Source organism: Mercurialis annua, linkage group LG6, assembly GCF_937616625.2.
Source record: "Mercurialis annua linkage group LG6, ddMerAnnu1.2, whole genome shotgun sequence".
NCBI lineage: Eukaryota > Viridiplantae > Streptophyta > Magnoliopsida > Malpighiales > Euphorbiaceae > Mercurialis > Mercurialis annua.
In genome coordinates this window covers 29,905,992-29,928,263 of record NC_065575.1, presented here as the reverse complement: position 1 = coordinate 29,928,263, position 22,272 = coordinate 29,905,992, and the positions used below count along the sequence as shown (strand labels likewise).

The 22,272-nt window shown below is 37.6% G+C and overlaps 2 protein-coding genes across 2 annotated transcripts; both read right to left on the bottom strand.

The window, feature by feature from the left end:
- Positions 1–5,962: 5,962 nt before the first annotated feature.
- Positions 5,963–11,018, bottom strand: LOC126687723 (uncharacterized). Its single transcript, XM_050382279.1, has 3 exons — positions 10,634–11,018; positions 9,659–10,568; positions 5,963–6,293 (listed from the first exon to the last, which is right to left on the bottom strand). The coding sequence occupies exons 1-3, from the start codon at positions 11,016–11,018 to the stop codon at positions 5,963–5,965; spliced, it is 1,626 nt and encodes a 541-aa protein (XP_050238236.1).
- A 1,819-nt stretch (positions 11,019–12,837) lies between these two features.
- Positions 12,838–13,734, bottom strand: LOC126687722 (uncharacterized). Its single transcript, XM_050382278.1, has one exon. It carries the CDS (start codon positions 13,732–13,734, stop codon positions 12,838–12,840), a length of 897 nt encoding a protein of 298 aa, XP_050238235.1.
- Between the last annotated feature and the right edge of the window lie 8,538 nt (positions 13,735–22,272).

The following is a 22,272-nucleotide window of genomic DNA, read 5'->3' as shown; positions in this document are numbered from 1 at the left end:
CGCCTTTTTAGCAATTTAAGCCCAACTAATAGAAACGTTACGAAACAAATCCAAACATTTAAAACGTTTAGAAACCTATCCAAACGTTTAAAACGTACGACACAAATCCAAACGTTTCACTCTTTTAGCGACTTAAGCCAAATATTTAAAACGTTATAAAACAAATCCAAACGTTTCACATTTTTAGCGATTTAAGCCAAACGTTTAGAAATGTTACGAAACGTTTTCACTTTTTTGCGATTTAATCCAAACGTTTACAAATGTTACGAAACAAATTCAAACATTTCACTTTTTTACCAATTTAAGCCAAAAGTTTAAAACGTTACAAAACCAATCCAAACGTCTAAAACGTTACGAAACAAATCCAAACGTTTCGCCTTTTTAGAGATTTAAGCAAAACCTTTACAAACGTTACGAATAGATCCAAACGTTTCACCTTTTTAGCGATTTAAACCAAACATTTAAAACATTATGAAATCAATCCAAACGTTTAAAATGTTACAAAACAAATCTAAACGTTTCCCATTTTTAGAGATTTAAGCCAAACTTTTACAAATTTTACGAAAAAAAACCAAACGTTTTACCTTTTTAGCGATTTAAGACAAACGTTACGAAACAAATCCAAATGTTTCTCCTTTTTAGTGATTTAAGCCAAACGAAACAATTCCAAATGTTTAAAACGTTAGGAAACAAATCCAAACGTTTTAAACATTTTTAGCGATTTAAGCCAAACGTTTACAAACGTTACGAAACAAATCCAAATGTTTCACATTTGTAGCGATTTATGCCAGACATTTAGAAGCGTTACGAAACAAATCCAAATGTTTCGCCTTTTTGGGATTTAAGCCAAACGAAACAAATTCAAACATTTAAAATGTTTGGAAATAAATCGAACGCTTTAAACCTTTTTAGTGATTTAAGCCAAACATTTACAAATGTTACAAAACCAATCCAAACGTTTTAAACTTTACGAAATCAATCCAAACGTTTATCCTAGGCTTAAATCCCTAAAAACGTGAAACATTTGGATTTGTTTCGTAAAGTTTGTGAATGTTTGGTTTTGTTTCGTAACATTTCCCCTTATTAGAGATTTAACCCAAACGTTTACAAAACATTTACAAATGTTACAAAACAAAAACAAATCCAAACGTTTCACCTTTTTAGCGATTTAAGCCAAACGTTTAAAACTTTACGAAATAAATCCACACGTTTAAAACGTTACGAAACAAATCTAAACGTTTAAAAAAATGTTATGAAACCAATCCAAACGTTTAAAACGTTACGAAACAAATCCAAACGTTTCGCATTTTTAGCGATTTAAGCCAAACCTTTACAAACGTTACAAAACAAATCCAAATGTTTCCCCTTTTTAGCAATTTAAGCCAAACGGTTACAAACATTACGAAACAAAACCAAACGTTTCACCTTTTGTGCGATTTAAGCCAAACGTTTACAAACGTTACGAAACAAATCCAAACGTTTCCCCTTTTTAGCAATTTATGCCAAATGTTTACAAACGTTACGAAACAAAACCAAACGTTTCACCTTTTTAGCGATTTGACCAAAACGTTTGGCTTAAATCGCTAAAAAGGTGAAACGTTGTTTACAAAAGTTAAGAAACAAAACCAAACGTTTTCCCTTTTTAGCAATTTAAGCCAAACTTTTATAAACGTTACGAAACAAATCCAAACGTTTCATCTTTTTAGTGATTTAAGCTAAACGTTTAAAACGTTACGAAACAAATCCAAACGTTTCACCTTTTTAGCGATTTAAACCAAACGTTTAAAATGTTCCGAAACAAATCCTAACGTTTAAAACATTACAAAACAAATCCAAACGTTTCACATTTTTTAGCGATTTATGCCAAACGTTTAAAACGTTACTAAACAAATCCAAACGTTTAAAACGTAATGTTTCAAATCACAACGTTGCACTTTTTGTTTCTCAACATTTGTAAACGTTTGGCTTAAATTGCTAAAAATGGGAAACGTTTGGATTTATTTCGTAACGAGAAAAGACGTTTCACCTTTTTAGCGATTGAAGCCAAATGTTTACAAACGTTACGAAACAAATCCAAAAGTTTCACCTTTTTTATCAATTTAAGCCAAAGGGTTAAAACATTACAACACAATATCCAAACGTTTCACATTTTTAGCGATTTAAGCCAATTGTTTACAAACATTACGAAACCAATTCAAACGTTTAAAATTTTGTGAAAGAAATCCAAATGTTTCACCTTTTTAGCAATTTAAGCCAAGCTTTTACAAATGTTAGGAAACAAATCTAAACGTTTCGCATTTTTGGAATTTGAGGAAAATGTTTACGAATGTTACGAAACAAATCCAAATGTTTCACATTTTTAGCAATTTAAGCCAAACGGTTACGAACGTTACGAAACAAATCAAAACATTTAACCTTTTTAGCGATTTAAGCCAAATGTTTACAAATGTTAGAAACAAATCCAAACGTTTCCCTTTTTTAGCAATTTAAGCCAAACGTTTGAAACGTTACGAAACAAATCCAAACATTTAAAACGTTATGAAACAAAACTAAACGTTTTACCTCTTTAGCGATTTAATCTAAAAGTTTAAAACGTTACGAAACCAATCCAAACGTTTAAAACGCTACTAAACAAATCCAAATGTTTCGCCTTTTTTAGCGATTTAAGCCAAACATTTACAAACATTTCCCCTTTTTAGCAATTTAAGGCAACAGTTTACAAACTGATGGTTCTGCGAATGGTAGGATCTTCTCTTGTCAACCTGAGATCACAAACACAGGTTAGAATGAGTCGGACGTTGTCTCCGACAACACTCTGATTCCTAAGTCAGATACCTTGTAAGGCTTAAAGATAAATGACGTAGCTTTAAGAGAATGAATTAGGGTTTTACCTTTGGTCTTCGTTCTATTTATATAGAATCCTCTCCAAGTAATCAGACTCAAGGTCATCTTCTTGTGATTGTGTTTAATTCGGACTCATGCTGGAAAATAGGGACTAGGTCAATCCCAATCTTTCCGGATTCCAAAGATCATATCAGTTAGGATTTGCGTCTACTGACTAATGACAGCCGTTTGGTATCTGTTGTTTGCTGCGCTTGTTTGACTATATGTACTGGGGTCAACTGCGTATCCATCATTAGCCCCTCCCCTCTCTATTCCGTAGCGCAATCATTTATGGTTGTTTGAAACACTATCCGGATAATTTAAATGCAAGGTAACCTTAATTATGAAGTAGTTATCCTATTTTCATGTCGCGTGGTCCACTATTTGAATTTCAAAAATTTGAAATTCAAAATCAAAAAGACCCGTCTCTTCCGTTTCTTTTATACTCTCTCTCTTCTCCACGTGTCCTTTCACACATTTCCTTATAACTTCTTTTCTTTCTTCTTTCTCCCATTATTTCTTTTTTTCCTGCAAATTTCTGTTTCCTTCTTTCTTTCTTGGCGTCCGTCCCCTCCATTTTTACCAGGTACTTTCTTTCTCCTTTCTATTTTATTTTCCTCGCATCATGACTCGCACCCGATCTAGTGTTGCCACTCCTTCTTCTGGGACCACTGTAGATTACCGTAGGGATATAGTTGAGTTTACTTCTAGGATTGATGACGGTATGCTTTCTGGTATACGCGAGACGTACGACATTCCCTTTGATTACACTCTGTATTCCTGTGATCCTTCTTTTAGTTCTAATTATCGCCCTGATGCCCATCGCATCGTCGTTTATAAAGAACAGTTTCGAGGCGGTCTTCTCTTCCCTCTTACTCCTTTTCTTCACGATTTTGTTATTTCCCACAAAATACCTCTAGGACAAATTCATCCAAATGCTATTCGGTTGTTGTGTGCGTTTGCTGAAGTGGTTCATCATAAAGGTCTTGCTCCAACCTTGGGTTTAGTGGACGAAGTTTTCAATGTTTCCCGGCGAGCCAACGAGTTTTATCTTTATCTTCCTTTTGTCCGGGGCAAGCGTCTGCTCGCTGGTCTTCCTAAACATAACAAGGGCTGGCGAAACTTGTTTTTCTATATTGGTCATGAAAATGCCTTTTCCTCCTTTCCCCTTGTTTGGTTGGACAAACCTTTGAAAATTGCTGTTACTAAACCTCCGAAGAAGGATCTGCTTCTTCTGGAACACCTCATTGGTGCTGCGCGCATCAAATGTTTCAATGCTCCTGATCTAGTTAACAATTACCTGGCTCGCTTGTTTCCTGAGTACGCTCCCCTTGTGGATGATTCTGGTGGATCCCCAGATCCTAGTGCGGGTAGCCAATCTCTTTCCCACAAACCTACTGAATCTTCTTCACTTATGGATCTAAGTACTTCTAAAAAGGGTATGCTAATCTCTCATTTTTTGTAATTTTTGTTATATGTATTGATCTGCTCTTGCTGTGTTCCCAGAAATGAACTATCTGGATGACATCAAGATTGTTGTGGAGGAGTTTCCTGGTGTAACGCCTTCTGCGTCTGCTCTTGCTTCTTTTACCCCAACTATGTCTGGGGGCTCTCAGACGATGCCTGCATCGCGGTCTGCGCTAAATAAACCTCCTATGAAGAAAGGGGATGCTTCTTCTAGAAAGGTGCTTGAGCCTTCTACTCAGTTGAAATAGGCGTCTGCGAAGCGCCGAAAGCTTGACCTGGATCTGTGTCCTGATCCTCGCGTCTGGATTGAAGAGCATCTTGGTTCTGCGTCCATTCAGGATGCGGATGTGTCTGGTTTGTATTCCCACTTTCTTCAGTTGAATGGAGATATGGACACGTAGAGGCAGGTACCCGTTGATGACATTTTTGACAAGTTTGATGCTTCTTTGCTGCATGTAAGTATATCTTTTGTTGATTTTCTCATCTTCTTCTTACTTTGCTTGTACTGTTATCGTGACTTATCTACTATTTATTTAGGTGGTTCAAGGTGTTTCTGTTATGCGTCAGCAGAAGGATCACTTGGTGGAGAAGTATGAACAAGAGCTTTCCTCTCTGCGAAATTCTACTCAGGCGGAGACGCAGAAGCTGAGAAACTCTTTACAAGCGGCTATTGACAAAGGCAAGATCTTGGAGCGAAAAGTTTCTGATCGTGACGCTTCTCTTTTGGAGGTGCAACGGGTTCGCGATAGGTTGTTGTCTGAGCAAAAAGAGAATATGAAGGATGTGAATGCCTATATTTCTGGTTGTTTAACCGATTTTTGTGCTACTGCTGTCGGGGTGGTTCATCAAGATTATCCGACTACGATATTGGGAAGTTCTTAGCCATTGACCTTCGTGCCTTGGGTCAGCGCGTCATGGCGAAGATAGTTGCTAAGAAGAAGCTGTCTCTAGAAACTTCTGCGGAGAAAAGGACCTCTTCTGCGCCTCTAACACCGCGATCAGCGTCTGGGGCTACATCGACTTCCGAAGATGGGTTGGCTTTTGACAAACCTCCTCCATCTGAGACTGCGGCCATTAAGAGCACAGATGACATTGAAGGGGAGGTCCCCGAAGAACTTCCCACCGCTGATTCTTCTGTTCTGGTTGAGCATCCTTCTGATATTATTCCGGAAGATACTCTTGGCGTGGATGCTGCTCCAGAGAAAGTGTTGTCTGCTGAAGAGGATGGTGTTCCTGTCAAAGAGACTGCGCCTTCTGAGGATGAAGTTGTGTAGGTTGTTAAGCCCCTTTTCTATATACTTATTCTGTTAAGCTAGCTTTCTTTTGTAATTGCCTTTAGGACAAAAACTTCTTAGTTCTTTCTTTTATTTGTGGCACTTACGTTTTATTTGAACTGGCCCACTATTTTTAGAACTGCTGTCTTTCGTAATTACTGATGCAATCTATGTTAAAGAGAAAACAAAAGATGCAATGCTTTATTAAAATTTCAAAACGATAGCAAATACATCTACTGGAAATATTTCTTCATGTCATTGATATTCCAGGTTCGGGGGAGAATCGGCCCTTCTAAGTGAGCGATTTTATAAGCCCCTCTTCCTACTACTTCTACGACTCAAAATGGACCATCCCAGTTGGCTCGTAGTTTGCCAACTCCTGCTGCTCCTTTGCCAATTTCTGCTTTCCGGAGTACTAAATCTACTACCATAAAGCTTCTTCTCTTCACCTTGGCATTGTGGTATTTAGCCATCTGACTTTGATACGCTTCTGCTCTTACTGCAGTCTGGTGTCTTCGTTCTTCCAACAGGTCCAGGCATAATCGCATGGATTCTTCATTCTTCTCTTCGTCAAAGACTTGAACTCTTAATGAAGGCATGCCGATTTCTACTGGCAGCACAACTTCTATGCCATACACCAGACTGAAGGGAGTTTCGCCAGTGGCTTTTCTGGATGTGGTGCGATACGCCTAGATGACTTTGCATAGCTCATCTACCCATTTTCCCTTCAGATCATCAAGTCTCTTTTTTATTCATGTGAGGATAGTTCTGTTTGTGACTTCTGTAAGTCCATTCGTCTGCAGATGGGCTACTGAGGTGAACTTCAGCCTTATATTCAACCCTTCACAGTATGCTCTGAACTTGCGGCAATCGAACTGCTTCCCGTTGTCAGTGACTAAGGAACGCGAGGGTCCGAATCGTATATTTCAATTCAAAATTGGAATTCCAACAATTCGGATCCAAAAATTGATCATATCAATAACAAATGGATCGTCGTATCAACTAGTAATTAAAGCACGCATCTAGAAACCGTAAGAAGAATACCTATGTCGATTCTCCAACGATTTTTGTAGTCCCGATAGTACGGCGACCTCAAGCTCGTCCACACGAGTATGCGTCCGATTGAATCCTCGCCTTAAAGTAATCCGCAAGAGTTCCTCTTGCCGAGCAACCCTAAGCTCAAACTCTCATCGCGATTACGTCTTTGCTCGGATGTATGAAAAACTTCCGCCAAGCTTTTCTGTGATTGATGACTACTTGAACTCTTTCAAATATGCTCTCTTAGCGGGTTTGATCAATCTTTATGGATTCATTCTGTTGTTGGTAACTAGATGACTCCTCATCTAATTCTATATTCGTTTTTTTAGTCTCCCTCTTGAATAAACGCTTTATCAAGTAAGACTACCACCGATAAACAACGATTGTTTGTTCGGTTAGAATTTAGAAATAACATCCTAAACTGTCTTTAGGATATCCAACATAACCATTTTCTACATATCCACACCCAACTCCGTAGTATCAAACATAATACTACAAACATCCTTTGTAAATAGAAAATCAACTACCAAATTTGTCATACAAATTCGGACATGATATTCCTATATATATTGGGTAAGTACAAAAATCTTCTTTAAGTACAACTTATGTTTATTAAAGAAAATTGAAGTTGATCATATAGCTCTTGTCGCAACGCTTGCGTCATTCCTGAGATTTAAGATTACTTCATATTTTTCCTTTCTTTCTCACTTTTACTAAATCCGTAAAAGATAAACAAATGTGAAAATGAGCATCGGTATTCAATACCCAAGCTTTTAAATGAGCAATTCACATTGGAACATGAGATAGACACATTCTTAATGGAATTGTCGTTCCTCCCGTCATTGCCCTTTAAGTATTCACAATACTTAATGCAATTTTCATTTCAATTTCTTTCGGTTTGGTAAAAGAAACACTTTCTTTTATTGACCGAACCGCCATTCAAATATTCCAAATATTTCCGGAAATGACTTATATTGTCCTACATCTTAACAAATGAAAACATTTTTCTTTGTTAACCGAGGTGCATTTCTTTTTCGCAATAGCCTTGGAATTCCAACAATTCGGATCCAGAAATTGATCATATCAATAACAAATGGATCGTCGTATCATCTAGTAATTAAAGCACGCATCTAGAAATCGTAAGAAAAATACCTATGTCGATTCTCCAACGATTCATGTAGTCCCGATAGTACGGCGACCGCAACCTCGTCCACACGAGTATGCGTCCGATTGAATCCTCGCCTTGAAGTAATCCGCAAGAGTTTCTCTTGCCGAGCAACCCTAAGCTCAAACTCTCACCGCGATTACGTCTTTGCTCGGATGTATGAAAAACTTCCGCCAAGCTTTTCTGTGATTGATGACTACTTGAACTCTTTCAAATATGCTCTCTTAAGTGTGGTGTGTGTAGAATGAGCAAAGGCAACCTCTATTTATAGGGTAGAGCTTTGCTTAAGAATGCAACACCTCAGATGCTAGGTCTCACACACCAAGCAAAGGTGTTTCCACCATTCGACACGTCACATGCTAGTTGTCACACACCAAGCATAGGTGTTGGCACCATCTGACACATCACATGCTAGGTGTCACACATCAAGCATAGGTGTTGCCACCTTCTGACACGTCGGATGCTAGGTGTCACACACGGAGACATACATGACATCATCACGTGACATCATCACATGACATCATCGTGACATCATCACATGACATTATCGTGACATCATCGTGACATCATCACATGACATCATCACATTAACTTGGATAAAATACAATTAGGTGCCTACTAATTTATACTTATTTTTCATCTTAGATTAATTTCCGAGATATGCTAGTATCTATATGAAATCGATCTCTCGTAAACTCAATCGGTTGCACACCCTATTGTGTGTAACTAACTAGGTTCACATCTATATGGTAACGAGAGTCATAAGAAACGCCTTTCTTATTTTAAATAATTAAATCTCATTAATTATTAATTCCCGTAGATCGTGAGTGACGTCTAGAAACATATCACGACCCTCCAAATAGATATGAATGTTTCTATGCATTCTTTATGAACCAATGTTCATAATTACCGTACACTCAAAATTCCCTTCATCTAAGATTCTGATCTTGACTAGTGTCACGGTTAAGTCAAACACTGTTTGTCTTGATCATATGACCTCATCTCAGTTCTTATTCTTGATAAATATGACTTCCATTAGAAACAACTTTCTAAGTAAGTCATATACACCTGCGCAGGTTTTATCATCCATCAAGAACAATTTGAGATAGCATAGAATCTTTTCTCCGTTCATCCGGAGTGATAAATCCTCTCTTGGTTAAACCCCTATCTCCATATACAACTAACTAGAGCCAACACATCCCGCGACCCTAGCTCATGAAAGATCTAGGGATAAGGAGTATCAAACTCTAATCACCTATATACAAGATAGTGTCACCGCAAGTCAAAGGACATATGTACAATTATAAACTAGATGAAATTAAATTGACTTTGATGAAATACCATGTATAAGTCATCTAGCGTCACTTGTTCGACCCACTCAACATCTTGAGTGTCCACATGTTTATCCTGATCTCCATCAAGTAGTATGAGACTCACTACTTCCTATAATTAGTAACTCCTTACTAATCAGGAGAATAAAAAGAGGTGACAATCTTTCCGGGATAATACGATGCCCTTATTCGTAGGACCCCATCGATCGTGAACTGTTATTTAGATCACATGTATAATAAAATCTGTAACTCATATTCTTAACACCTTAAGAATAGATTCTATCACAATGTGATAAGGACAATACGTAATAAATGAACACTTAGTTGATGAGACACTTAGTTCAATTAGAACATATATATCTTTTCCATTGGGATTAGTTCTACAAATATACATGATCAAATGGCCCTAGGGCACATACTACTAACATGTGGTATGCCAAACCTGTCCATTTATATTAGTAACGTGCAACTTTATATGAGTATATGGTAAAATGTTTTACCTTCCCATGACTTCTCTTGATAGCCAAGTTTGAATCTTCTCCGTGGTGATCGTCTTCATTGGCTCTACCTCCACCCATTTGGTAAAGTGATCTACGGCTACTACGATTAGCTTTACTTGTCCCTGCGCTGGGGGGAAAGGTCCCAGTATGTCTATGCCCCAAGTCATGAACGGCCATGGACTACCGACGGGGTGTTGCTCAGATGCGGGTGTTCGTATCACTGCGCCGAACTTCTGACACTTATCACATTTAAGTACCAGGTCTTCTGCATCTTTCTTCATGGATAAACAGTAGAAACCTTGTAAGGATGCTTTCCTAACCAAGGCTGCTGATGCCTCATGAGCCCCGCAGATTCCCTCGTGAATTTCCTGCAGAACATATAGGCCTTCTGTCTTCGTCAGGCATCGAGACCACGGGTGCGTAGCTGATGCCCTATAGAGTACTCCTTCTAAGACTGAGTACGATGCCGATTGTCGAACTACTTTTGCTGCTTCAGCTGTTTGCTCTGGGAGAGTGCCGTCTGTTAGGCATGCCAATAGTTTCTGCATCCAGGTGTCTACTTCTTCTATAGATAACACTTCCTCCTCTGCGTCTACAGAAGAAGTCGAGCATTCTTCTTTCATTTTCATCTCCATGAAACGCTGGTTCTTCGTAGCTGTTTCTTTGGCGATTGCATCTGCGGCTGCATTCTCTTCTCTGGGTATGGGGAAAATCTCCCATTCACCTCCGAATCTCTCTATGTCATTCAAGATTTCTTTTGCTTTCTCCACATATCTTGCCATCTTCGCCTCTTTTGCTTGAAACTGTCCTCCTATTTGTCCTGTGACTAACTGGGAATCACTATGGATTCGTAGGACTTCGGTTTTCATTGCTTTCGCAATTGACAATCTTGTTATGAGAGCTTCATATTCTGTAGTACTATTAGTTTATTGCGATAAATTGTATTTATATTTAAATGATGGACTGATATCATACCTGCCACGTTATTGGTTGCTTTAAATTTCAAGTGTACTGAATACTCGATTGTTATTCCCATCGGTCCTTCCAAGAAAACACCTTCTCCGGCTCCGAGGTCATTGGACGCTCCGTCTACGTAGAGATTCCAAGTAACTGCTTCTCTGGGTTCTTCGGTGTCTGGTTTCTCCGTCATCTCTACTACAAAGTCTGCAAGTGCTTCCGCCTTCAATGTTTTCCTTGGCTCATATCTTATATCATGCTCTCCCAACTGGAAGGACCAACTAACCATCCTTCCCGAAGTTTCCGGCCTCTGCAATGCCTTCCTCAGAGGTTGATTAGTGCGTATAATGACCGTATGGCCTTGAAAATATGGCCTTAACTTCTTTGCTGCTACTACCACCATTAATGCCAACTTGTCAATTGTCGGGTAATTTAGTTCTGCGCCTTTCAACGTTCTGCTGGAGTAGTAAATGGCAGCTGCTCTTCTTCTTCTTCTCTTACTAGTACCAACGCGATCGTTTCTTTACCTGCTGATAGGTACAAGTACAGAACTTCTCCTGCCTTTGGCCGACTGAGTAACGGCGGGCTGGTCAAAAAGATCTTCAATTCCTCAAACGCTTTCTGACATTCCTCATTCCATTCGAATTTTTTCATGTTGCGCAGTTGTTTGAAAAAGGGGAGACATCTCTTTGCAGATGAAGAAACAAATCGTCCCAACGCTGTCACCCTTCCGTTCAATTTCTGGACTACTCTGATGCTTCGCGGTGCCACCATGTCTAGGATGGCTTGAATCTTTTCTGGGTTCGCCTTTGTGCCTCTCTGACTCACTAAGTACCCCAAGAACTTTCCGGCTTTAATGCCAAACGCGCACTTCTCCGGATTTAACTTCATGTTAAATTTGTTCAATACCGCAACGGTTTCTTCCAAGTCCTTGGCGTGCTCTTCAGGTGTACTGCTTTTTATGATCAAATCGTCCACATAGACCTCTATGTTCCTTCCCAATTGGTCTTTAAACATGAAGTTCACCAGCCGTTGGTAAGTTGCTCCTGCGTTTTTAAGCCCAAATGGCATGACGTTGTAACAATATGTTCCCAAGTCAGTAGTGAAGGATGTCTTCACCCGATCTGCTTCGTTCATTGGTATCTGATGATAACCCTGCTTTGCGTCTGCGAGACTATACAGCTGGTAACAGGCTGTTGAATCTACTAGCTGATCAATATTCGGCAGCGGATAGCTGTCCTTCGGGCATGCTTTGTTTAAGTCCGTGAAATCTACGCACATACGATATCCTCCACTTGCTTTTTTCACCAAGACAACGTTAGCAACCCACTCCGGGTACATTACCTCCCTTATGAACTTGGCTGCCTCTAACTTCCTTACCTCTTCTTCTATGATCTTTCTTCGGTCCTCTGCGAACCGCCTCTTCTTCTGCACTACTGGTTTGGCATCTTTATAAACACTCAGTTTATGGGATGCTATCGCTAGGTCTATTCCCACAACTTCTGAGGCATCTGCAGCAAAGGTGTCTCCATTCTTCTGTAATACGCTCTTGATCTCTACCGCCACAACCTCTGGTATTTATGTTCCAATCATTACTGCCTTCTTCTGGGTGATCTGGAATTCTACCATGTTACCCACTGGGGCATTCCTATCTCCTTCTTCCTCTTCTGGATCTTCAGGGAATGCCTAAATGTTCAAACTTTTGCCTTTTTCTTCAGTTATCAAATTGCATTCTCGTGCATCTAGCTGGCTCCCTTTCACGGTTACTATCCCTTCTTCGTCAGGAATCTTAAGTGTCAGCCATCTGATGCTGGTAACCGCGCCACACTGGTACAGGAAAGGCCTTCCCAAAATGGCATTGTACGCCAAAGGAATATCCACTACGTTGAAAACTGATGTCATGGTCTTCAGTGGCCCTTCTTCTGCTTCTCCCAAAATTATCTTCAGCTCTACCATTCCTTCTGGTCTAATAGGCTTTCCTCCTAAGCCTACCAAAGGAACGGAAACCTGCCTGAGATCTGTTACCGATCCCCTTATCCCCATAAAGACTTGCAAGGTGAGGAGATTAACTGCGCTTCCTTCGTCCACCAGGATCCTCATTACTCTGAAATTGTTAATCAATGCTTTGATTACTAGCGCGTCGTTCTGCGGTTCCTGTACATGCTTCCCATCTTCTGGTCCTAAGGTAACTAGTGGTAGCTCCTCTACGGATGCTCTAGTAGTTATCGAGTATACGCCCTTACGAATCTTCTTCTTCTGTGACTTTGAATAGGGTTCCCCCCTTCTATCATGTTGATCACACCCATGGGTTCTTTGAATCTTTTATTTGCCTCTTCTTTTTCCACATGCTCGGGTTTCCTTTTTTCTGCATTTCCTTCCGTGTGTACGAACTTCTTCAATACTCCTGACTGGATCAGCCGTTCTATCTCCCGTTTCAAGTCCCAGCATCTATCTGTCTCATGGCCATATCCTTCATGGAATCTACAATACTTGCTCTTGTCTCTTTCTTTGTCTGGGTGTAGCTTTCTGGGTGCGTTGTACATGACTCTATTGTTCTTCATCCAGCTGAATATCTCTATTGGTGCTCTGTTCAAAGGCGTAAAGTCAAACGGCTTATTTCCTCTTCCAAATCTTTGCGTTCTGTCATCTCCTCCTCTACTGCGGTATCTCTCCGGTTTGTCTTCCTCGTATTGTTTTGTCAGCGTTCTTCTTGCTTCATCCAGTTCTACATACTTATGCGCTATTGCCAATAACTCTTGGAAAGTGGAAGGCTTTTTCATTAGGATCTTGTCTCTCAGTCGTTCAAACCTTGTTCCCATCTTCATAGCTTCTATGGCTGTATCATGGTTTAGGTGTTCTATCTGGACGGCTTCTTTATTGAACCTGTCTACGAAGTTCTTCAACGTCTCGCTTTCTCCTTGTCGGCACTTCCGGAGATCACTTGAGTTCTTCTGCAGAGGGATGTTTGTGCGGAAACGCCCTTTGAATTCCGTCGCCAGTTCCGCAAATGTTCTGATGGTATTGGACTTCAGTCCGAGGTACCACTTCTGCGCCGATCCCTTGAGTGTGGCTGGGAATACTATGCACAACAACGGATCCGAAACATCTTGAAGCATCATTATCGTTTTTGAATTTTTGGGTCTCCCTGTTCCATCAAAGGGTTTGAACGTTGGTAATTTGAAACGAGAAGAGAATTTTACGTCTAATACCTCCCTTTTCAGTGGTGAAAAATCGTATCCTCCTTCATTGTCTTCGTAGCTATCCTTCTGTTATTTTCTCATCGCATGCTTAATCTTCTCATCCAGAGTGTTCTTTTCTCCTGCCGCTCTTCTTCTGTTTGAAGAGTGGCTTTCTGCGTCTCGTTCCTTCCGTCTGCTTCTCCCTTCTTCCTTCTCCAGGTCTACGTATTCTCTCTGCTTCTTCGCGAATCTTCGTCTCTTGCTTTTTCGCCTTGCTGTGCGGCGTCATCTCCCTTTTCCTTTCCTGCGTCTCCTGGGAGTGGTGCAGTGAAAACACGCCGGGGAGCCGTTTCTTTATCTTTCCGCGCATCTTTATCGCATCCTCTTGGGATTGGTTCAGATTGTTGCCTTCTCTGAGCCGGTGCTTTTTTTGCCTCTACTGTCTTCTCCTTCGCGATCCCAATCAACCTATCTTGGAACTCGTTAAAACTCTTCATCACCGCCTCATGATAGAGCGGTGGTAGCTGGGCTCCTGGTGGTACATATGGTGGAATGTATCCAACTGTTGTAGCGGCGACAGTTCCTTCTACGTCTAGGGACGGAAAAGGAATTGGCGCGGTGGGTCTTTGATATCCCTCGTGATACTGGCTGCCCCACAGGCTATAAGTCTGCGGCCAGCTCGTCCCGTTTTTTGTTTATACATGGGCGATGGATAGTACATGTTCTGTGGTGTATAATAATTCCAAGGAGGAAATACCTGATTAGTTCCGGGTAGTTGCGCTCCTCTGCCCATTAATCTTGCTGTTGATCCGGGTATGGAAACCGGTGGTGTGATGCCCGCACTTGTGGCTCCAGTTCACACTGGGATTCCAGAGCTTGTCCTCAAAGGACGTGTCGTTCCCGCAGTCCCCGTCGGAGGTGGGTGAAGGGGAAAAACTATCCCGTCTGTTCTTGCTAGCAGAGTTGGGTTGTTACCTCCGACCATCTCTCTATTTCTAACTCCGACTCCAGGTGGTGGTGGTTCATCATGGTTGTCCATGAATTTGTTTCAGTTCGTAGAACCAAAATTGATTTATTTAGGAAAGAACAATCGTTTCCCACAGACGGCGCCAAATGATGGTTATGCGAATGGTAGGATCTTCTCTTGTCAACCTTAGATCACAAACACAGGTTAGAATGAGTCGGACGTTGTGTCCGACAACACTCCGATGCCTAAGTCAGATACCTTGTAAGGTTTAAAGATAAATGACGTAGCTTTAAGAGAATGAATTAGGGTTTTACCTTTTGTCTTCGTTCTATTTATATAGAATCCTCTCCAAGTAATCGACTCAAGGTCATCTTCTTGTGATTGTGTTTAATTCGGACTCATGCTGGAAAATAGGGATTAGGTCAATCCCAATCTTTCCGGATTCCAAAGATCATATCAGTTAGGATCTGCGTCTACTGACTAATGACAGTCGTTTGGTATCTACTGTCTGCTGCGCTTGTTTGACTATATGTATTGGGGTCAACTGCGTATCCATCACAGATGTTACGAAATAAATCCAAACGTTTCACATTTTTAGTGATTTAAGCCAAATATTTACTAACGTTCAAAATAAATCCAAACGTTTCCCCTTTCTAGCGATTTAAGCCAAATGCTTAAACGTCAAGAAACAAATCCAACCGTTTTGCCTTTTTGGCGAATTAAGCCAAACGTTTACAAACGTTAAGAAACAAATGCAAAGGTTTCCCCTTTTTAGTGATTTAAGCCAAACGTTTACAAACGTTACGAAACAAATCCAAACATTTCACCTTTTCAGCGATTGATGCCAAATGTTTATAAACGTTACGAAACAAATCCAAACATTTCACCTTTTTAGAGATTTAAGCCAAACGTTTACAAACGTTACGAAACAAATCCAAACGTTTCCCCTTTTTAGCAATTTATGCCAAACGTTTACAAACGTTTCGAAACGAATCCAAACGTTTAAAACGTTACAAAACAAAGCCAAACATTTCACCTTTTTAGTGATATAAGCCAAAAGTTTAAAACGTTAAAAAACCAATCCAAACGTTTAATATGGTACGAAACAAATCCAAACTTTTCACCTTTTTAGCGATTTAAGCCGCTAAGAAAAAAATGCAAACGTTTCACCTTTTTAGCGATCTAATCTAAACATTTAAAACGTTACGAAACCAAGTCAAACGTTTCAAATTTTTAGCGATTTAAGCCAAACCTTTACAAACATTATAATACAAATCCAAACGTTTTCCCTTTTTAGCGATTTAAGCCAAAAGTTTAAAACTAATCCAAACGTTTAAAACATTATGAAACCAATCCAAATGTTCCACCTTTTTTAGCGATTTAAGACAAACGTTTACAAACGTTACGAAACCAAAAACGCTACGAAAGAAATCCAAACGTTTCACCTTTTTTAGCGATTTAAGCCAAACGTTGACAAACGTTACGAAACAAATCGAAACGTTTCACCTTTTTAGCATTTTAAGCCAAAAGTTTAAAACGTTAAGAAATTAATCCAAACGTTTTAAACATTACGAAACAAATCTAAATGTTTCAAATGTTAAGAAACAAATCCAAAAGTTTCACATTTTTAGCGATTGAAGCCAAACATATACAAACGTTACAAAAAAAACAAACGTTTCTCCTTTGTAGCTATTTAAGCCAAACGTTTACAAACGTTACGAAACAAATCCAAACGTTTCACATTTTTATCGATTTAAGCCATATGTTTACAAACGTTATGAAATAAATCCAAACGTTTCACCTTTTTAGCAATTTAAGCCCAACTTTTAGAAACGTTACGAAACAAATCTAAACGTTTTAAACGTTAAGAAACCTATCCAAATGTTTAAAACGTAAGACACAAATCCAAACATCTCACCTTTTAATGATTGAAGCCAAACGTTTACAAATGTTATAAAACTAATCCAAACAATTAAGTTGTTACGAAACAAATCCAAACGTTTCACCTTTTTAGCGATTTAAGCCAAACGTTTACAAACGTTACGAAACCAATCTAGACGTTTTACTTTTTTAGCAATTTAAGCCATACGTTTACAAACGTTACGAAACAAATCCAATTGTTTCACCTTTTTAGCGATTTAAGCCAAACATTTACAAACCTTACGAAACAAATCCAAACGTTTGTAAACGTTATGAAACAAAACCAAACGTTTCCCCTTTTTAGCAATTTAAGCCAAACGTTTACAAACGTTACGAAAAAATCCAACAATTAGACTTTTTTAACGATTTAAACCAAACGTTTACAAACGTTACGAAACAAATCCAAACGTTCACTCTTTTAGCGATTTAAGCCAAATATTTAAAACGTTACAAAACAAATCCAAACGTTTCACTTTTTTAGCGATTTAAGCCAAACATTTACAAATGTAACAATTCAAACGAAACAATTCCAAACGTTTAAAACGAAACAAATCCAAACGTTTAAAACGTTAGGAAACAAATCCAAACGTTTTAAACCTTTTTAGCAATTTAAGCCAAACGTTTACAAACATTACGAAACAAATCCAAATGTTTCACATTTGTTACGATTTATGCCAGACGTTTACAAGTGTTACGAAACAAATCCAAACGTTTCGCCTTTTTAGGATTTAAGCCAAACGAAACGAATTCAAACATTTAAAATGTTTGGAAATAAATCGAACGCTTTAAACCTTTTTAGTGATTTAAGCCAAACATTTACAAATGTTACAAAACCAATCCAAACGTTTTAAACGTTACGAAATCAATCCAAAAGTTTATCCTTGGCTTAAATCCCTCAAAAAGTGAAACATTTGGATTTGTTTCGTAAAGTTTGTAAACGTTTGGTTTTGTTTCGTAACATTTCCCCTTATTAGAGGTTTAACACAAACGTTTACAAAACATTTACAAACGTTACGAAACAAATCCAAACGTTTATAACGTTACGAAACAAATCCAAACGTTTCACCTTTTTAGCGATTTAAGCCAAACGTTTAAAACTTTACGAAATAAATCCACACGTTTAAAACGTGACGAAACAAATCCAAACATTTAAAAAAATGTTACGAAAAAAATCCAAACGTTTAAAACATTACGAAATAAATCCAAACATTTCGCATTTTTAGCGATTTAAGCCAAACGTTTACAAACGTTACAAAACAAATCCAAATGTTTCCCCTTTTTAGTAATTTACGCCAAACGGTTACAAACATTACGAAAAAAAACAAACGTTTCGTCTTTTTTGCGATTTAAACCAAACGTTTACAAACGTTACGAAACAAATCCAAACGTTTCCCCTTTTTAGCAATTTATGCCAAATGTTTACAAACGTTACGAAACAAAACCAAACGTTTCACCTTTTTAGCAATTTGAGCAAAACGTTTGACTTAAATCGCTAAAAGGTGAAATGTTGTTTACAAAAGTTAAGAAACAAAACCAAACGTTTCCCCTTTTTAGCAATTTAAGCCAAACGTTTACAAACGTTACGAAACAAATCCAAACGTTTCATATTTTTTGTGATTTAAGCTAAACGTTTAAAACGTTACGAAACAAATCTAAACGTTTCACCTTTTTAGTGATTTAAGCCAAACGTTTAAAACGTTCCGAAATAAATCCTAGTGTTAAAAACATTACAAAACAAATCCAAACGTTTCACATTTTTAGCGATTTAAGCCTAACGTTTAAAACGTTACTAAACAAATCCAAACGTTTAAAACGTAATGTTGCAAATCAGAACGTTGCACTTTTTGTTTCTCAACGTTTGTAAACGTTTGGCTTAAATTGTTAAAAATGGGAAACGTTTGGATTTATTTCGTAACGAGAAAAGAAGTTTCACCTTTTTAGCGATTGAAGCCAAACGTTACAAAACAAATCCAAAAGTTTCACCTTTTTATCAATTTAAGCAAAAAGGTTAAAACGTTACAACACAAAATCCAAACGTTTCACATTTTTAGAGATTTAAGCCAATTGTTTACAAACATTACGAAACCAATTCAAACGTTTAAAACATTGCGAAAGAAATCCAAATGTTTCACCTTTTTAGCAATTTAAGCCAAACTTTTACAAATGTGAAGAAACAAATCTAAACGTTTCGCATTTTTTGCAATTTGAGCCAAATGTTTACGAACGTTACGAAACAAATCCAAATGTTTCACATTTTTAGCGATTTAAGCCAAACGGTTACGAACGTTACGAAACAAATCAAAACATTTAACCTTTTTAGCGATTTAAGCCAAATGTTTACAAATGTTAGAAACAAATCCAAACGTTTCCTCTTTTTAGAAATTTAAGCCAAACATTTTTAACGTTACGAAGGAAATCCAAACGTTTAAAGCGTTACGAAACAAAACCAAACGTTTTACCTTTTTAGCGATTTAATCCAAAAGTTTAAAACGTTACAAAACCAATCCAAACGTTTAAAACGTTACTAAACAAATCCAAACGTTTCCCCTTTTTAGCGATTTAAGCCAAACGTTTACAAACGTTTCCCCTTTTTAGCAATTTAAGCCAACAGTTTACAAACGTTACGAAATAAATCCAAACGTTTCACATTTTTAGAGATTTAAGCCAAATGTTTACTAACGTTACGAAATAAATCCAAACGTTTCCCCTTTCTAGCGATTTAAGCCAAACCCTTAAAACGTCACGAAACAAATCCAAACGTTTCGCCTTTTTAGCGATTTAAGCCAAATGTTAAGAAATAAATTCAAAGTTTTCCCCTTTTTAGCGATTTAATCAAAACTTTTACAAACGTTACGAAGCAAATCCAAACATTTCACCTTATCAGCGATTGATGCCAAATGTTTATAAACGTTACGAAACAAATCCAAACATTTCACCTTTTTAGAGATTTAAGCCAAACGTTTACAAACGTTACGAAACAAATCCAAACGTTTCCCCTTTTTAGCAATTTATGCCAAACGTTTACAAACGTTTCGAAACGAATCCAAACGTTTAAAACGTTACGAAACAAAGCCAAACGTTTCACCTTTTTAGTGATATAAGCCAAAAGTTTAAAACGTTAAAAAACCAATCCAAACGTTTAATATGGTACGAAATAAATCCAAACCTTTCACCTTTTTAGCGATTTAAGCCGCTACGGAAAAAATGCAAACGTTTCACCTTTTTAGCGATCTAATCTAAACATTTAAAACGTTACGAAACCAAGTCAAACGTTTCAAATTTTTAGTGATTTAAGCCAAATGTTTACAAACTTTATAATACAAATCCAAACGTTTCCCCTTTTTAGCGATTTAAGCCAAAAGTTTAAAACGTTACAAAACTAATCCAAACGTTTAAAAGATTAAGAAACAAATCCAAACGTTCCACCTTTTTTAGCGATTTAAGACAAACGTTTACAAACGTTACGAAACCAAAAACGTTACGAAAGAAATCCAAACGTGTCACCTTTTTTAGCGAGTTAAGCCGAACGTTAACAAACGTTACGAAACAAATTGAAACGTTTCACCTTTTTAGTATTTTAAGCCAAAAGTTTAAAACGTTAAGAAATCAATCCAAACGTTTTAAACATTACGAAACAAATGTAAATGTTTCAAACGTTAAGAAACAAATCCAAACGTTTCACATTTTTAGCGATTGAAGCCAAACATATACAAACGTTACAAAAAAAAACCAAACGTTTCACCTTTGTAGCTATTTAAGCCAAACGTTTACAAACGTTACGAAACAAATCCAAACGTTTCACATTTTTAGCGATTTAAGCCATACGTTTACAAACGTTACGAAACAAATCCAAACGTTTCACCTTTTTAGCAATTTAAGCCCAACTTTTAGAAACGTTACGAAACAAATCCAAACGTTTAAAACGTCAAGAAACCTATCCAAATGTTTAAAACGTAAGACACAAATCCAAACGTTTCACCTTTTAAGCGATTTAAGCCAAACGTTGACAAACGTTACGAAACAAATCGAAACGTTTCACCTTTTTAACATTTTAAGCCAAAAGTTTAAAACGTTACGAAATCAATCCAAACGTTTTAAACATTACGAAACATATCCAAACGTTTCAAAACGTTAAGAAACAAATCCAAAAGTTTCACATTTTTAGTGATTGAAGCCAAACATATACAAACGTTACAAAAAAAACCAAACGTTTCACCTTTGTAGCTATTTAAGCCAAATGTTTACAAACGATATGAAACAAATCCAAACGTTTCACATTTTTAGCGATTTAAGCCAAACATTTACAAAAGTTACGAAACAAATCCAAACATTTCACCTTTTTAGCAATTTAAGCAAAACTTTTAGAAACGTTGCGAAACAAATCCAAACGTTTAAAACATTAATAAATCTATCCAAATGTTTAAAACGTACGACACAAATCCAAACATCTCACCTTTTTGTCACGACCCAATTTCATGGATCGCGACCGGCGCTAGGGTATGGGTATGGTCGTACCGAAACCCGTAGAAGGCCTCGCGGAAAACCTTATATTCAATATAACCTGCAAGAAAACCAATGCTCGGGGGCAACCGATACTTCAGCCTAAGTCTAACAACTTATATAGCAGTTCTAATATAATTACTTAATAGTAATTCGAAACTATGAAACATGCCTCATATAATAAATAATCCAATGTAACATACCAAAGTATAATAATATAAAAGTCGTACCACTACGACAAAACAAAGTACAATAAAAGAGACAATTAGTTCTACTGCGGTCTAAAAAGTAAAACAGTAAACTAGTCTGATAACATAAAAAGACCTCTGAGAAATCAAAAGATCGGAGATGACCAACACTTGGCAAGTAACACCAAGGGTACACTTGACTATATCACCTTAAATGGAATCAACAAGATTCAACATCTTTCAAGTAACAACTTGAAACTAAATAATTTAATCAACTCATAACAAACCATATAAACCTTACATGCCTTATATCCCATTTAACCAATGTTAACCACAACCTACAATAAGACTAACATACTTTAAATATGTTTGAACCATTTTATGAACAAAGTTTCCGGCCATTAACAATTTGATCAAAAGCAAAATTAAGCCAAAGCACTCAAATAATCAAATATGGCAATTTTGCCGAAAATTGTCTAAACTAGCCGAACGACTCAAAACCAACAATCGATGAACCAAAGTATGTTACTACTGATTTAAAACCTTTAAAACATCACTTAGAATATATTATATCAGTAGGTATATCATTTGTAAACCATTTTGCAATCATAGCGTTTAACTTTCATAAAATTGACAATTTCGCAAATCGTAGAGATTTTACATCACAACTTTATTTCAAATCCCAAATTCAAATACAAATATAGGTGAGAAACATAAAAATATCATGCCAAATCAGATTTAACATAATATACAAATCGCTAAGCGAATCCACAACGCAAAAAGTTTGAAAACGCATAATCATCGCTTAAACAATGCCAAACCAATTCCAATCATTACACATCAGAAAATAATCATAATAAACTCCAATCTAAACACATATATCAGATCATAAAACTCGGACCA

Bases quoted from the DNA above. Each gene is read 5' to 3' on its own strand.
- LOC126687723 (XM_050382279.1), bottom strand. From the start codon at position 11,018: ATGGTGGTAGTAGCAGCAAAGAAGTTAAGGCCATATTTTCAAGGCCAT. The intron at 10,569-10,633 runs GTATGATATCAG...ATAGTACTACAG, and splicing joins AGCAACCAATAACGTGGCAG to AATATGAAGCTCTCATAACA. The intron at 6,294-9,658 runs GTAAAACATTTT...CACCACATCCAG, and splicing joins TCAAGAGAAGTCATGGGAAG to AAAAGCCACTGGCGAAACTC.
- LOC126687722 (XM_050382278.1), bottom strand. From the start codon at position 13,734: ATGATGCTTCAAGATGTTTCGGATCCGTTGTTGTGCATAGTATTCCCA.